Source organism: Musca autumnalis, unplaced genomic scaffold (genome assembly GCF_047663935.1).
Source record: "Musca autumnalis isolate F117 unplaced genomic scaffold, ASM4766393v1 scaffold_1, whole genome shotgun sequence".
Lineage (NCBI taxonomy): Eukaryota > Metazoa > Arthropoda > Insecta > Diptera > Muscidae > Musca > Musca autumnalis.
Genome location: NW_027411644.1, coordinates 33,457,547 through 33,475,724, shown reverse-complemented (window position 1 = coordinate 33,475,724; position 18,178 = coordinate 33,457,547). Strand labels below are relative to the sequence as shown.

General features: G+C 34.8%; 1 protein-coding gene across 50 annotated transcripts in view; it reads right to left on the bottom strand.

Moving 5' to 3' along the window:
* The window catches only part of lap (phosphatidylinositol-binding clathrin assembly protein lap), a 111,388-nt gene that overhangs the window by 37,278 nt on the left and 55,932 nt on the right, over positions 1-18,178 (bottom strand). For 18 of the 50 annotated variants that reach the window (XM_073971640.1, XM_073971650.1, XM_073971641.1 and 15 more), the window contains 3 exons: positions 16,885-16,977; positions 15,828-16,094; positions 151-406 (listed from right to left, as the gene is read on the bottom strand). In XM_073971640.1, coding sequence (XP_073827741.1) covers positions 151-406; positions 15,828-16,094; positions 16,885-16,977 — 616 coding nt within the window. The remainder of the gene's footprint in view (positions 1-150; positions 407-15,827; positions 16,095-16,884; positions 16,978-18,178) is intronic. The other 32 variants (XM_073971789.1, XM_073971709.1, XM_073971800.1 and 29 more) reach the window with 3 other exon arrangements.

The following is an 18,178-nucleotide window of genomic DNA, read 5'->3' as shown; positions in this document are numbered from 1 at the left end:
ACAAGTTGGTAAAAGGAGCGGAGTAAAGAGAGAATGATAAAGGGAAATGGAACCATGATGGATAGGCATGATGGATCGATCAATGGAGGTGACATGCATGCATTGCGGTGATGGTGAAATGCATTGTTTTGTTTCTTGTTTTTTACTCACTTTGTAGTAGACGTTTTATTAATGTTTAAATTTTCTACAAGCGACATTAGTGAACTATCCAAATCGCCGGTCAAGATCTTTCCAGTGCTGGCTGGTTGTTGTTGCTGCTGCTGTTGCTGATGTTGGTGGTCACCTGAAGTTATAACATTTGTTTGATTTACGGAAGTTTTCATGCCACCACCTGCTGCCAGGCTGGCTGCAGTGGCTGAGGTGGCTGTTATGCCGGGCTTTAGGACATCACCCAAGGCATCAAAGCCTTTTTTTTCATTTTTTGTTATTCACATTTACAGGACATTGTTTGGTTCCCAAAAAAAACATTTTTATTTCCCAACAACCATTAACATTAAAAGGACGTATGTGAGAGAAAGAGCATTTGCGTGTCCATTGAAAAAGGAAATGAAGTGCATATATGGGTGTTTCCATGGGCCACAATTTTGTTTTGTAAAATATTTACATAATGATGGAATATGAAGTCAAAACACACATTTATAATTTGTTTTTACAAAAAAAAATTACAAATTACAGTTAAGGACATTAAATTGAGATGAAGAACCACCAAAACCCATGGATAAATATGAATGGACATTGAAATATACATTTAGTTATAAAATTATAGATTTTCATATATGTAGGTTAAGCCGTTCGTTGTTGCATAATTTATTCCACCAAAATTTTATACACGTTGTTGTTGTTTGTTGTTATTAATATTTTTTTAGGTTAGAACGTTGATTTGTGCCACACCACATTTGGAGTATTGTTTTGCCCCAAAAAACACATATTTTGAGAGATTGATTTAGGTTTTCGTTTCACGACATGATTTGATTTTTTGTGGGTGTTTGTTTTACAGATAAATGCGTTATTTTTTAATTGTAATTTTAAAAAACATAAAAAGAGAAGAAGAAAAAAATACATTTGCAAAATAAATATTGATGAATTTGATTGAAAGGGGTTGGTTTTTGCTTTGCTTTTTTGTTGTAATATATAAAAATGTGTTATACTAAATAACTATTAGGTTCTAATAAGAAATAATAAAGAATAACAAAAAAAAGAAAGACAAGAAAGACGGCAAAGGAGAACGAGACTGTTGAGGAACTTAAGGCTGGGACACATCAGTAGCTTGATATTCTTGCATAAGACATCGGGACAAAGTTCGACCCAGAAATAAAGTAAACCAGAAAATTAGCCTCTTATGTGTCTCAGTCATTATGGCAGGATCCACATTATAAATGCATTGATGTTGGGAAATTGTAAATAATTTGAGAGAATTTGAGAGAATCTAATGACAAAATTGTACTCAGATGTTTTATACCTAAACGTTTGTCGTCAAGTTTCAGCTGAATCCGATGATAATTTAATCCTAAACTCAACATGGGTAATTTGCAGATTTATATTTGTAGGAAATCCATCTTTAAAACGATTCTCATCGCATCTATTTGTCTAATCATATATTTAAAAATCGAGCAAATAGTGTTTTTCTTGTATAACTAATTTTTTGAAAACTGTTATACTCGAAAAATCGGTAAAAAAAACGTAAGAAATAGTTGTTGAAGCAGCATGAAACCTACGTAGAAGCATAGGTTTGATACTGGGTTGGCAGCCGCTGGCCGAAACACTATGATTTCGGGTCAATCCGGTACGAAAGAACCCGCTGCCGTGGGATTGTGGGACATACTCTAAACATAATACGTACAAAAAATATTTTGGGTTGTATAACAGTTTTAATGAACAGTTATACTGTTGAATTTGTTCAAATTATACTTAATACTAAGTCTAAAAGTCTCCTTTTAAACTGTTACTCGAAACAAATTTCTTAAAATAGCACAATATGTAAAAACTGTTATACTTTATAATTATAATTGTTCCACAAACATTCCAGACGGGACAAGGAAGACTTCTCTCATATCAATGAGTGCACCATATTAGCTCAATGATATGGGTCCTACTGTTTATCACCGAGTCCGAACGAAATCTCTTATGACATCACTCGTATAGAAGTTTTATATGACTGAAATACTCAGGAAGTGTCGCCAGTATTACTGAGGGGTATTTTGTCACTGTTGAAAATTTAATGGTGCCTGGTCGGGGAATCGACCCCACGACCTTCAGCGTGCAAGGCGGGTGTACATTAGAGTTATGACTTGTTTACAACCTTATATCCCAGTATCTAATTTTGATGAGCTTTTACTTAAGATTGCATAAAATCTTCATTATAATGTGAGTCGATAAAAAGAGCTTCCTACTTGTATAACAGTTTCAATAAAAGTGTTATAAGCACAAAATGTGTACTGTAACACAATTTAATCTAATTAAAAAAACTGTTGAACCTAAAAAAATTTAGAGAATACATCGATTGTTTATATTTGGGGGATTTTTTATTTTGAAGCAAACGGAACCAACGATCGATCACTATGTCCAAACTGAATCCGCTTGCATAACAGTTTCATACAAAACCTTAAACATGAAAAAACATGGATTTGATCATATTGATGGGTCTTTAGATGGCACAGTTAGTCCATTCATAGAAATCCTCTCTACAGGTCACCTGAGGTCCATAGAGGACCTCTACAGAGGTAATCTATTTTATAGAAGACCTCTACAGAGGTCATCAATTTTATAAAAGACCTCTACAGAGGTCATCAATTTTATAGGAGACCTCTACAAAGGTTGCTATTCTATAAAAGACCGCTGGAAGGAAAGCTTGTTTATATAGAAGACCTCTACAGCGGTCGCCTACTCTATAGAACACCTCTACAGAGGTCATCTATTTTATAGAAGACCTCTACAGAGGTCATCTATTTTATAGAAAACCTCTACAGAGGTCGTCTATTTTATAGAAGACCTCTACAGAGGTCATCTATTTTATAGAAGACCTCTACAGAGGTCATCTATTTTATAGAAGACATCTACAGAGGTCATCTATTTTACAGAAGACATCTACAGAGGTCATCTATTTTATATAAGACCGCTACAGAGGTCATCTATTTTATAGAAGACCTCTACAAAGGTCATCTTTTTTATAGAAGACATCTACAAAGGTCATATATTTTATAGAAGACTCTACAGAGGTCATGTATTTTATAGATGACATCTACAGAGGTCATCTATTTTATATAAGACCGCTACAGAGGTCATCTATTTTATAGAAGACCTCTACAAAGGTCATCTTTTTTATAGAAGACCTCTACAGAGGTCATCTATTTTATAGATGACATCTACAGAGGCCATCTATTTCATAGAAGACCTCTACAGAGGTCATCTATTTCATAGAAGACCTCTACAGAGGTCATCTATTTCATAGAAGACCTCTACAGATGTCATCTATTTTATAGAAGACCTCAACAGAGGCCATCTGATGTATAGAAGACCTCTACAGTGGTCATCTTTTTTGTAGAAGACCTTTACAGAGGTCATCTATTTTATAGAAGACCTTTACAGAGGTCATCTATTTTATAGAAGACCTTTACAGAGATCATCTATTTTCTAGAAGACCTCTACAGAGGTCATCTATTTTATAGAAGACCTCTACAGAGGTAATCTATTTTATAGAAGACCTCTATAGAGGTCATCTATTTTATGGAAGACATCTACAGAGGTCATCTGTTTTATAGAAGACCTCTACAGAGGTCACCTATTTTATAGAAGACCTCTGGAAAGGCTGTTTATTCCATAGAGGACCTCTACAGAGATCATCTATTTTATAGAAGACCTCTACAGAGGTCATGTATTTTATAAACGGCCTCTACAGAGGTCATCAATTTTATAGGAGACCTCTACAAAGGTTGTTAATTCTATAAAAGACCTCTGGAAGGAAAGCTTGTTTATATAGAGGACCTCCATAAAGGTCGTCTATCTTATAGAACACCTCCACAGAGGTCATCTATTTTACAGAAGACCTCTACAGAAATAATCTATTTTATAGAATACCTCTACGGAGGTCGTCTTTGTTATAGAAGACACCTACAGAAGTCTTCAGATATAGAATACATCTGCAGAGGCAGTCTATGATAAAGAAAACCTCTAAAGAGGTTGTTTATTCTATAGAAGACCTCCAAAGAGGTCGTCTATTTTGTAAAGAGTTTTTCCATTCTTTAGAAGACCTCCAGAGAGGTCGTCTATTCTATAGAAGACCTCCAGAGAGGTCGTCTATTCTATAGAAGACCTCCAGAGAGGTCGTCTATTCTATAGAAGACCTCCAGAGAGGTCGTCTATTCTATAGAAGACCTCTAGAGAGGTCGTCTATTCTATAGAAGACCTCTAGAGAGGTCGTCTATTCTATAGAAGACCTCTAGAGAGGTCGTCTATTCTATAGAAGACCTCTAGAGAGGTTGTCTATTCTAAAAAAGACCTTTACGGAGGTCGTCTATTCTATAAAAAACCTCTATAGAGGTCGTCTATTCTATACAAGACCTCTACAGAGGTCTTCAATTCTATACAAGACCTCTATAGAGGTCGTCTATTCTATACAAGACCTCTACAGAGGTCGTCAATTCTATACAAGACCTCTATAGAGGTCGTCTATTTTATACAAGACCTTTAGAGAGGTCGTCTGTTCTATAGAATACCTCTACAGATGTCATCTGTTCTATAGAAGACCTGTACATAGGTCGTCTATCCTATAGAAGATATCTAGAGAGGTTGTCTTTTCTATTGAAGACCTCTAGAGAGGTCGTCCAGTCTATAGAAACCCCTTAGGGAGGTCGTCTAGGCTATAGAAGACTTCTAGAGAGTTCGTCTATTCTGTAGAAGACCTCTACAGAGGTCGTCTATTCTATAGAAGACCTCTACAGAGGTCGTCTATTCTATAGAAGACCTCTACAGAGGTCGTCTATTCTATAGAAGACCTCTACAGAGGTCGTCTATTCTATAGGAAACCTCTACAGAGGTCGTCTATTCTATAGAAGACCTCTACAGAGGTCGTCTATTCTATAGAAGACCTCTACAGAGGTCGTCTGTTCTATAGAAGACCTCTACAGAGGTCGTCTATTCTATAGAAGACCTCTACAGAGGTCGTCTATTCTATAGAAGACCTCTACAGAGGTCGTCTATTCTGCAGAAGATCTCTACAGAGCTCGTCTATTTTTTAGGAGACCTCTACAAAGGTACTCTTTTTTATAGAAGACATATACAAGATTGTCTATCCTACAGAAGGCCTCTACAGATATTGTATATCCTAGAGAAGACCTCTATAGAAGCCATCTAATCGTTAGAAGACTTCAAACGAGGTCGTCTATTCTAGGAAAACTTTTACAGAGGAGTCTATTCTATTGAACACCTCTACAGAGATCGCCTATGTTATAGAAGACCTGCTATAGAGGTTGCCAATGATAGAGAATACCTCTACAGAGGCGGTCTATGATAAGAAGACCTCTACAAAGGTCGTCTATGATTAGGACCTCTACAGAGGTCGTCTATGATTAGAGGACCTATACAGAGAGGGCCTCTACAGAGGTCGTCTGTGATTAGAGGACCTATACAGAGAGGGCCTCTACAGAGGTCGTCTGTGATTAGAGGACCTCTTCAGAGGTCGTCTTTTATATATAAAAAACCTCGTCTATAAAGGACCTCTACAGAGGTCGTCTATTCTATAGAAGACCTCTACAGAGGTCGTCTATTCTATAGAAGCCCTTTACAGAGGCCGTCTATTCTATAGAAGACCTCTACAGATGTCGTCTATTTTGTAGAAGACCTTTACAGAGGCCGTCTATTCTATAGAAGACCTCTACACATGTCGTCTATTTTGTAGAAGACCTCTACAGAGGTCGTCTATTCTGTAGAAGACCTCTACAGAAGTCGTCTATTCTGTAGAAGACCTCTACAGAGGTCGTCTATTCTATAGAAGACCTGTACATAGGTCGTCTATTCTATAGAATACCTCTACAGTAGGGCTATAACCAAAAAAATACCACCACATAGCCGTGTAGAGCATGAAAAACTATTATGAAATGCGGTGTAAATTTTTCTCTATCGCGAAAAAAGTTTCCGCACCAAATGCATGCAAGTTCAGAAATGCATTTTTTAATTTTATCTGTTATAACAACATATTTGTTTTTCATTAAAATTTTTATTTTTTTGTAGTCTAATTTAAAATCATTATCAAAGCGTTCTGGACCAATTTGATCTCAAATCGCGCCATTTCGGAGCATATTAGGAATTTTTGACACTATTGCAATTTTTGGTTTTTCTTTATAAACTCGTGAATTTTATGTTTATATTTTTTGTACCTATCGGACAAGAGAATTTGGGGTCATTTGCAACGAATTCGCGAAAGTTACAGGCTGTTTTTGTTGACCTTGCCTGTGAGAATTGTATTCGTTTTCTACAAAAATACAACACCTGTACCATGTGGGGAATTTTGTCCTAATAATGAAACCGCGTTTCTAAGATCGATTCGATGAAAAAAGTTTCAGCACCGACCGCAATTACTAAAAAGCTTTTGGTATTTTTTCTACTTATAATTTTAAATTTACTTGATTTGAATAAATATTTATAGACAAAAATACATTTCTCACAGGCAAAGTCAGTAAAAACGGTCTGTAACTTTCGCGAATTCGTTGCAAATGACCCCAAATTCTCTTGTCCGATAGGTACAAAAAATATAAACATAAAATTCACGAGTTTATAAAGAAAAACCAAAAATTGCAATAGTGTCAAATGTTCCTAATATGCTCCGAAATGGCGCGATTTGAGAACAAATTGGTCCAGAACGCTTTGATAATGATTTTAAATTAGATTACAAAAAAATAAAAATTTTAGTGAAAAGCAAACATGTTGTTATAACAGATAAAATTAAAAAATGCATTACTGAACTTCAATGCATTTGGTGCGGAAACTTTTTTCGCGATAGAGAAAAAATTACACCTTATTTCATAATAGTTTTTCATGCTCTACACGGCTATGTGGTGGTATTTTCGATATCTACAAAAAAGTGCAAAAAGTTATATCCCTACTCTACAGAGGTCGTCTATTCTATAGAAGACCTCTACAGAGGTCGTCTATTCTATAGAAGACCTCTACAGAGGTCGTCTATTCTATAGAAGACCTCTACAGAGGTCGTCTATTCTATAGAAGACCTCTACAGATGTCGTCTATTCTATAGAAGACCTCTACAGAGGTCGTCTATTCTATACAAGACATCTACAGAGGCCGTCTATTCTATAGAAGACCTCTACAGAGGTCGTCTATTCTATAGAAGACCTCTACAAAGGTTGCTTATTCTATAAAAGACCTCTGGAAGGAAAGCTTGTTTATATAGAGGACCTCTATAAAGGTCTCTATCTTATAGAAGACCTCCACAGAAGTCATCTATTTTACAGAAGAACTATACAGAAATAATCTATTTTATAGAAGACCTCTACAGAGGTCGTCTTTGTTATAGAAGACACCTACAGAAGTCTTCCGAATACCTCTGCAGAGGTAGTCTATGATAAAGAAAACCTCTAAAGAGGTTGTTTATTCTATAGAAGACCTCCAGAGAGGTCGTCTATTTTGTAAAGAGTTCTTCCATTCTATAGAAGACCTCCAGAGAAGTTGTCTATTCTAAAGAAGACGGAGGTCGTCTATTCTTTACACGACCTCTACAGAGATCGTCTATTTTATACAAGACCTCTAGAGAGGTCGTCAGTTATATAGAATACCTCTACAGTCTGTTGTATAGAATACCTCTACAGAGGTCATCTGTTCTATAGAAGACCTGTACATATGTAGGTCGTCTATCCTATAGAAAATCTCTAGAGAGGTCGTCCAGTCTATAGAAGACCCCTAGAGAGGTCGTCTAGGCTATAGAAATCCCTTAGAGAGGTCGTCTAGGCTATAGAAGACTTCTAGAGAGTTCGTCTATTCTGTAGAAGACCTCTAGAGGGGTCTCTATTCTATAGAAGACCTCTAGAAGGGTCTCTATTCTATAGAAGACCTCTAGAGGGGTCTCTATTCTATAGAAGACCTCTAGAGAGGTCGTATATTCTGTGGAAGACCTCTAGAGAGGTTGTATATTCTATAGAAGACCTCTACAGAGGTCGTCTATTCTATAGAAGACCTCTACAGAGGTCGTCTATTCTATAGAAGACCTCTACAGAGGTCGTCTATTCTATAGAAGACCTCTACAGAGGTCGTCTATTCTATAGAAGACCTCTACAGAGGTCGTCTATTCTATAGAAGACCTCTACAGAGGTCGTCTATTCTATAGAAGACCTCTACAGAGGTCGTCTATTCTATAGAAGACCTCTACAGAGGTCGTCTATTCTATAGAAGACCTCTACAGAGGTCGTCTATTCTATAGAAGACCTCTACAGAGGTCGTCTATTCTATAGAAGACCTCTACAGAGGTCGTCTGTTCTATAGAAGACCTCTACAGAGGTCGTCTATTCTATAGAAGACCTCTACAGAGGTCGTCTATTCTGCAGAAGATCTCTACAGAGCTCGTCTATTTTTTAGGAGACCTCTACAGAGGTCGTCTATTCTATAGAAGACCTCTACAGAGGTCGTCTGTTCTATAGAAGACCTCTACAGAGGTCGTCTATTCTATAGAAGACCTCTACAGAGGTCGTCTATTCTGCAGAAGATCTCTACAGAGCTCGTCTATTTTTTAGGAGACCTCTACAAAGGTACTCTTTTTTATAGAAGACATATACAAGATTGTCTATCCTACAGAAGGCCTCTACAGATATTGTATATCCTAGAGAAGACCTCTATAGAAGCCATCTAATCGTTAGAAGACTTCAAACGAGGTCGTCTATTCTAGGAAAACTTTTACAGAGGAGTCTATTCTATTGAACACCTCTACAGAGATCGCCTATGATATAGAAGACCTGCTATAGAGGTTGCCAATGATAGAGAATACCTCTACAGAGGCGGTCTATGATAAGAAGACCTCTACAAAGGTCGTCTATGATTAGGACCTCTACAGAGGTCGTCTATGATTAGAGGACCTATACAGAGAGGGCCTCTACATAGGTCGTCTGTGATTAGAGGACCTATACAGAGAGGGCCTCTACAGAGGTCGTCTGTGATTAGAGGACCTCTTCAGAGGTCGTCTTTTATATATAGAAAACCTCGTCTATAAAGGACCTCTACAGAGGTCGTCTATTCTATAGAAGACCTCTACAGAGGTCGTCTATTCTATAGAAGCCCTTTACAGAGGCCGTCTATTCTATAGAAGACCTCTACAGATGTCGTCTATTTTGTAGAAGACCTTTACAGAGGCCGTCTATTCTATAGAAGACCTCTACACATGTCGTCTATTTTGTAGAAGACCTCTACAGAGGTCGTCTATTCTGTAGAAGACCTCTACAGAAGTCGTCTATTCTGTAGAAGACCTCTACAGAGGTCGTCTATTCTATAGAAGACCTGTACATAGGTCGTCTATTCTATAGAAGACCTCTAAAGAGGTCGTCTATTCTATAGAATACCTCTACAGAGGTCGTCTATTCTATAGAAGACCTCTACAGAGGTCGTCTATTCTATAGAAGACCTCTACAGAGGTCGTCTATTCTATAGAAGACCTCTACAGATGTCGTCTATTCTATAGAAGACCTCTACAGAGGTCGTCTATTCTATACAAGACATCTACAGAGGCCGTCTATTCTATAGAAGACCTCTACAGAGGTCGTCTATTCTATAGAAGACCTCTACAAAGGTTGCTTATTCTATAAAAGACCTCTGGAAGGAAAGCTTGTTTATATAGAGGACCTCTATAAAGGTCTCTATCTTATAGAAGACCTCCACAGAAGTCATCTATTTTACAGAAGAACTATACAGAAATAATCTATTTTATAGAAGACCTCTACAGAGGTCGTCTTTGTTATAGAAGACACCTACAGAAGTCTTCCGAATACCTCTGCAGAGGTAGTCTATGATAAAGAAAACCTCTAAAGAGGTTGTTTATTCTATAGAAGACCTCCAGAGAGGTCGTCTATTTTGTAAAGAGTTCTTCCATTCTATAGAAGACCTCCAGAGAAGTTGTCTATTCTAAAGAAGACGGAGGTCGTCTATTCTTTACACGACCTCTACAGAGATCGTCTATTTTATACAAGACCTCTAGAGAGGTCGTCAGTTATATAGAATACCTCTACAGTCTGTTGTATAGAATACCTCTACAGAGGTCATCTGTTCTATAGAAAACCTGTACATATGTAGGTCGTCTATCCTATAGAAAATCTCTAGAGAGGTCGTCCAGTCTATAGAAGACCCCTAGAGAGGTCGTCTAGGCTATAGAAATCCCTTAGAGAGGTCGTCTAGGCTATAGAAGACTTCTAGAGAGTTCGTCTATTCTGTAGAAGACCTCTAGAGGGGTCTCTATTCTATAGAAGACCTCTAGAAGGGTCTCTATTCTATAGAAGACCTCTAGAGGGGTCTCTATTCTATAGAAGACCTCTAGAGAGGTCGTATATTCTGTGGAAGACCTCTAGAGAGGTTGTATATTCTATAGAAGACCTCTACAGAGGTCGTCTATTCTATAGAAGCCTCTACAGAGGTCGTCTGTGATTAGAGGACCTCTTCAGAGGTCGTCTTTTATATATAGAAAACCTCGTCTATGATATGAAGGACCCTACAGAGATCACCTAGGATATGGGAGATCTCTACAGAGCTCGTCTTTGATATAGAAAACCTCTACAGGTATCACCTATAATATAGAATACCTCAACAGAGGTCGCCTACGATATATTACACCTTTATAGAGATCGTCTATGTTATAGAAGAGCTCTCCAGAGGCCAACCATTCTATAGAAGACCTCTACAGAGATCATCTATTCTATAAAAGATTTCTCCATAGGTCGTCTATTCTATAGAAGAGACCCTCTATTCCATACGAGACCTATACAAACTTCCCGCTTTTTTGAAAATCATATTGAATGTCAGTAGAACAGATTTATCAATACTATTATACTTGTAAAAATTGTTTTCAAATATATATTTATGATTAAGTATTAATTATTTGAATCAGTTAAATTGTTAAACCCCCTATTGACCTACTTTTGACCTAATGACATTCCCCATCAATGCATTTACAATATGAGTCGACTATCCTTCGGGTAACGTTTTTCTTTCTGTTTCAATATGAGGGAGACATTTAGAAAGAATTATCATATTGTGGACAATGACGAACGAACGAAGAGAAAAGAAAACAAAGCAAGCATATGAAAGATAGAGAGAGAGATAAGTTAATGAGTATGAGTAGATTATTTACAATAGTATTTTGTAATCTTATTATTATAACAACCACCACCATTTGATTTTTTTGGAAATATTTACACACATTATTATCATTTTTTTTGCACAAGTAAAACCAGATTCCTAAGAATTTTATCCAAGCCCTAAAGGTTTCTTGCCCTAACTCAATAAACTATCGAAAAATTGTTAAACTGTTACAAAAATAACCGAAACGATTAAAATTTCAAAGGAAGAACATTATTAGTGAGTCGATTTTTAATAATGAAAAAATACAAATTTAAACAAATAAATGAAAATTCAAATATAAAACTGTTATAATTACGAAAAATTTAGTTTTAAATAAGAAAATAGTTATTCATTATATATAAACCTATCATAGCGATCATGAATACTCACGTAGGGAGCTTCTCACGAGTGAGTTGCAGCTCACTTCTCACGTCTCGACCTATCACAAATGACAAGGGAGGAGCGAAAAAAGTGAAGAGGGGTTCACAAGTTTGAAAATTGAAAATAGTGCCGCATTTTGTGAACCCTTGAAAATATAATTTGCGTTGCCATATCGTTATTTTATTTACAAATAATTTTGCAATAACTAAATTCGTAATTTTTTTTATAAAACATTAATTTATTTTAAATTAAATTAATATTTCTAAAACGAAAAATAATTTTTATCAACAATCCACTTTAAAAATACTTGGTAATTGATAAAAATATTAAATGTTTGATATGTGGCAACATCTGTAACAGCTGTTTTTGTTTTGACAGATACATACATACATACATATGAAAAAATTGTTTATGTGTGTTCGTTTACTCAAAATTTGTACAAATTGTTACTGGATGTTGTTCGTTTACTCTACAGTACAATGCATAATACCTTAGCCGATTACAAGTAGTTACTGAACTTGTACAAATTTGTACAAATTGTTGAGTAAACGAACAGACCTTTTATTTACGCCCGAAGAATTTCTGCAATTTGCAAAAAAGTGAACAAAAACCGTTTAAAGGTCATTAAATGGCAAAAAGAAATGAAAATGTTTAATATTGCATTTTGAATGATGTGCGAAACGACAAACGCTGAGGAATACAAAGAAAACCAAGCAAAATTTTGTGGAAGTCGTTCCATGCGATGCCAATATCTCACTGGATCTTTTGTATTAGTCCAAATTAAGTTGTGAAAGATCCCATTTTCAGCATTTGGAAGGAATTTCAAGAATTGTAAATAAATACAATACGTGAAACATCCGATCTCTTCTCCAGCAATAGGACCAATCATATGAATGCTAAGTACAATTCGTGAAATTCGGATCCTATTCAACATTTGAACCAATTTCATGGATTTTAAATACAATTTCTCAATTTTCAAGAAGGTTAACCCTGCAAAAGGCTATATAATATAAACATGCCCCTTTTTATGAATTTAATCCTTCCTATTGTGGCTTGTTCGTGGAATATGCCATGCCAAGGTGGTTGTTAAGATACCATTCCACTGGGTTATTGAAGATGCCATCCAAAATGATTTGGATCTTTTAGGGGTCACAGTCTTGTAAACAGAATGGGCGAAGGTGGTAAAAAGGTGACATATAACTTGCACTCATGCTTGAATAGAATCTTTGGCATCGAATATTTTGCTGGGAACCTTAGCGAAGTACCTACAAAAAATTTTTAGAAAGGTGTTGCTCCTGATAGGATCCTCTTCCATTCCTGTTTTCATCATATGATTCTGAACCGCTTCCCATATCTGAAAAATTTTGCCCAACTTCAATTCCACCTCCAAATTACGCCAAACTCGATTGAGGTCTTCCTTGCTTCATTGATACATGGATAAACATGTATAGTTGCCAAAAGAATTTCTAATTGTTTTTTATTTGTTACCTTTAACGTAAAACACAAATAAATACAATTGATTATCATTGCAAAAGATTCGTTTCTTGTCGATTTTTTCTATAAAAAATGTCCATAGTTACATTTTTTTGTTCAACTCACCTTGATTTCTGTGGTGAGAGAAAATTGCCTCACATTCTCACTTTTTTGACATTTATGATAGCTACTTTTCTCACGAACGTGAGTTTTGTTCTCCCTTATGATGTTTATAATAAGGGAGGAGGCGAGAGTGAGAAAACTCACGGTGAGATGATGTTCATGATTGGGCTGTATATAATTACAAAATTTACACTTTTACCAATATAACAGTTTTGTTGAAACTGTTATACTGTCAAAAATTCCAACTAGAATAAAAAAAATTGGAAATGTCTTACAAAACGTAAATTTCAGTTGTTTCTTAATGTCATATAATCAGAATCTGAGAAATTTTAACTGTATAACAGTTTATTATTACATTTAGATATTATAAGAGAAAAAAATAGTTCGGAATGACGTACAAATATTCATTTTGTGAATATCGTAAGTTATATATTCATGAAATTGAGCAATTTGATGTATATAACAGTGTTGTTAAAACTGTTATACTTTGAAAAATCCCGCAAAAATAAGGAAATAAAAAGAAACTTTTGCGAATCTACATTTTAATTACTGGTAAAATTAAAAAAAAATATATATTTTTTAAAAAATTGTATTGTTTTGAAAACTGTTGTAGTTTTCAAAACAAAAATTGCATTTGAAGAAGGAAAAGTTCAATGACAGAGAATCCACTCCACAGCCGATATGTCTGATGAGCCGCTCTACCAACGGCGAAACATGCATGTCACATAGTGGTGGTTGTGTGGGTTCGAATCTTCGGCATTCCTTTTCACTTGCAAAAATAAACGGTCATTAAGCTCGATTCCAACTAGAAATTAATTAAATTCTTTTCAAAACTGTTTTATTCCCATTTAAATCTAAATTTAAGGAAAATATATTATACAAAAAAAGAAATTATGAAAAATTTCACAAAATCTGAACAGAATATCGTTAAAAAAATCTTATAATGCGTATAACAGTATACTTTTAGAGTAATATGGTATTTAAAGTGACCAAAAATTGGTACAGTAAACCAAGAAAATATTTTTTTACAATATTTACTAGTGTATAACAGTTTTTGAAAACTGTTATACTACTGGTTTAGTTCTTAAAAAACTTAAATTTAAAATACAAAAAATTGAATAATAATAAATATAAGGAAAAATTTACATAATATGGGTCAAAATACGCATAGAAATGTAATTTGTAGTAAATGTTCTTCCTTCTTGTACCCTGAATTCTAACCTCTAACTGTACAGCAGTTTTCAAAACAAATACAAACATTGCATTTGAAGAAGGAAAAGTTCGATGACAGAGAAGCCACTCCACAGCCGATATGTCTGATGAGCCGCTCTGCCAACGGCGAAACATGCATGTCACATAATGGCGGTTGCGTGGGTTCGAATCTTGGCTTTCCATTTCACTTGCAAAAATAAACGGTCTTTAAGCTCGATTCCAACAAGAAATTAATTAAATTGTTTTCAAAACTGTTATACAACTCTTTTATTCCCATTTAAATCTAAATTTAGGGAAAATATATTATACAAGAACAAAAAATTTTGACAAATTTTACAAAATCTGAACAAAATATCGTCAAAAAAAACTTATAATGAGTATAACAGTATACTTTTAGAGTAATATGGTATTAATTATGACCAAAAATTGGTACAATAAACCAAGAAAATATTTTTTACAATATTTACTCGTGTATAACAGTTTTTCAAAACTGTTATACTAGTGGTTTAGTCCTTATAAAACTTAAATTTAAAATACAAAAAATTGAATAATAATAAATATAAGGAGAAATATACATAATACGTCTCAAAATAAGCATAGAAATGTAATTTGTAGTAAATGTTCTTCCTTCTTGTACCCTGAATTCTAACCTCTAAACATTAAACCCTTTTTTTCATTTCCTAGGAAAGGGAGACAAATATTTCTAAAATCTCCATACTTATGACACAGACATGAAGACACTCGCGCTCACAATCAAAAATCATTTTGAAATGAAAACAATTTCAAAATATTTTAAGCAAAATAATGATGATATTTCTAACACAAAGAAAGACGAATAAAATATTACAAAAAATGGGACAAAAACATTTAAGAGGTGGAGAAAGCAAATATAACGAAAAGATATACAAAATTGAAATAGTAAAAAAATAACAAATGGAAGCAGCAAAACAAAGAAAAAAATAAATATGATTTAAAACAACAAAAGAAAAATATATATGACTTAGAGATGGACACAAAAAGGACAATTATGTGGTACATCAAGAGATCATATATAGGACGAATACCAATAAAAAAAACTGAAGGACAATTTAGGCCACATAAGCACGTCGTACTCTTCTAAAAAGGCTTAAAACTCAAAAGGAAATCTACTTTTGCAAAAACAAAAATGTGCTCCCCGCGAATGGAGAGGCAGAGCGACAGAGAATTACATTAAAGGTGAAAGGTGTGAAAGATTTATGGTTGGCACTACTTGAGTACGGCTTTTGAAAGCAAATTTCAATTGTGATATGGAGTACAAAAAAAGTTTTATAGATCACCTGGTGGCAAAGAACTTGGCTGGGCCGTCTGAGCCGAGACGGGAGCTCCAGCCATAAAGAAATTTGTTTGATTCGGTTGTAATGGAATGGAATTGAAACTGTTGCCGCCGCCAACATTTAATGGTAGCGATGATGACGTCGACGACGATGTTACCGATGAAGAGGCTAACAATAAAGATGATGGATTCGAAGTTGTGTTTTGATCATTGAATAAATTTTGGGGTTCCATTGAATCAAAAAAAGGATTTGCTAATGCTGCTCCAGTTGCTAAATCAAAAGAAAATAGGAGGTTCCAAAAAAATTAGGAGGGAGGTTAAAAATGACACGTTCTTTTTTTGGTTACAATTTCAAATTGTAAACAAAACAAAATGCAAAATAATACAACAACAAAACAAACTAAAATCCTAGACAAAAGAAATACTTTAAAGGACGTTAAGGGGGGTTTTACCAACTAAGACAAAACGCAAGGTAACTCTCTCAGCTAAGATTCGTTATTTTGTTAAACAAATTAAAATACTTTCAACTTAATTACAAAAACAAAACAAATAAACAAAACAAACAAAAATTATATATAACAAAAAATTATAATTTTACAAAAAAAACTGAAAACTATGAAAATATGCCGTAGTAGTTATTATTTGTTAGCGATGATGAAAGAGAGAGATAGAATATTGACTGTACGATATTTGTTTGTTAGAATAATGCTATGGGACAACAGATTAGTTAGTAAGTTTCTTATGTAATTTCTTTTTGTTATAAACAATATAAATATTTTATATATGATTATGTGTATATTTTTTATAAAAAACATATTCAAAACTCTGTTAGGGGGGGTTAGGCTGTGTTTAAATATATATTTTTTATCAAGTTGCTATTCAGATTAGTAAGTGGAGGGTTTAGTTTTGTTAATAATATTTCATAACTCTTTGTAACGAAACAAGAACTTTAAAATTGTCTTTTTTTTCAAATGAAAACATAAAACAAACAAAAGGACTAGAGGAAAGCAAACAAATGCACATTTTTGTTTCTTAATAAACAAAAGTAACATCAAACTTACCGGCTGGTTCAGTATTACCAAATACCGATGAGAAATTGCTGTCAGAGACAAATGCATTGGCAGCAGCCGAAGGTACAGAAGATCCATTGAAACCTAGAATTGGGGAGAGGCAAAAAATGTTTAGAAAATGGACAATAAAGAAAAGGAAGTAACTATTTATTTGTGTGGATACAAAGATAACAAGAGATAAATGAATACATAAATAAAAGACTTGATAATTAAATAATAAATATAAATTGCTATGTAAAGAATATAGAATAATAAAAGAAACTGTCGTACTCATAACAAACTCAGCCGAACTTTCCAATAAATTCGATAAGGACATTTCCTTCCTAACCAACAAAAAAAATATTTTGAGCAAAAGGCTCCAGAATACTCTACATAGGTCATCTATTCTATAGCAGAGCTCTACAGAGGTCATCTATTCTATACAAGACATCTACAGAGGTCATATATTTTATAAAAGACCTCTACAGTGGTAATATATTCTACAGAAGACCTTTACAGAGGTCATCAATTCTATAAAAGACCTCTACAGAGGTCATCTATTCTATAGAAGATTTCTACAGAGGTCATCTGTTCTATAGAAGACCTCTACAGAGGTCATCTATTCTATAGAAGAGCTCTACAGAGGTCATCTATTCTATAGAAACCCTCTACAGAGGTCATTTATTCTACAGAAGACCTCTACTGAGGTCATCTATTCTATGGAAGACCTCTACAGAGGTCATCTATTCTATAGAAGACCTCTACAGTGGTCATCTATTCTATAGAAGACCTCTACAGAGGTCATCTATTCTATAGAAGACCTCTACAGAGGTCATCTATTCTACAGAAGACCTCTACTGAGGTCATATATTTTATAGAAGACCTCTACAGAGGTCATCTATTTTATGGAAGGCCTCTACAGAGGTCATCTATGCTATAGAAGACCTCTACAGAAGTCATTTATTCTACAGAAGACCTCTACAGAGGTCATTTATACTATAGAAGACCTTTGCAGAGGTCATCTATTCTATAGGAAACCTCTACAGAGGTCATCTATTCTATAGGTCGTCTTTATAGACGAGCTAAAGGTCGTCTTTATAGACGAGCTAAAGGTCGTCTTTATAGACGAGCTAAAGGTCGTCTTTATAGACGAGCTAAAGGTCGTCTTTATAGACGAGCTAAAGGTCGTCTTTATAGACGAGCTAAAGGTCGTCTTTATAGACGAGCTAAAGGTCGTCTTTATAGACGAGCTAAAGGTCGTCTTTATAGACGAGCTAAATGTCGTCTTTATAGACGAGCTAAAGGT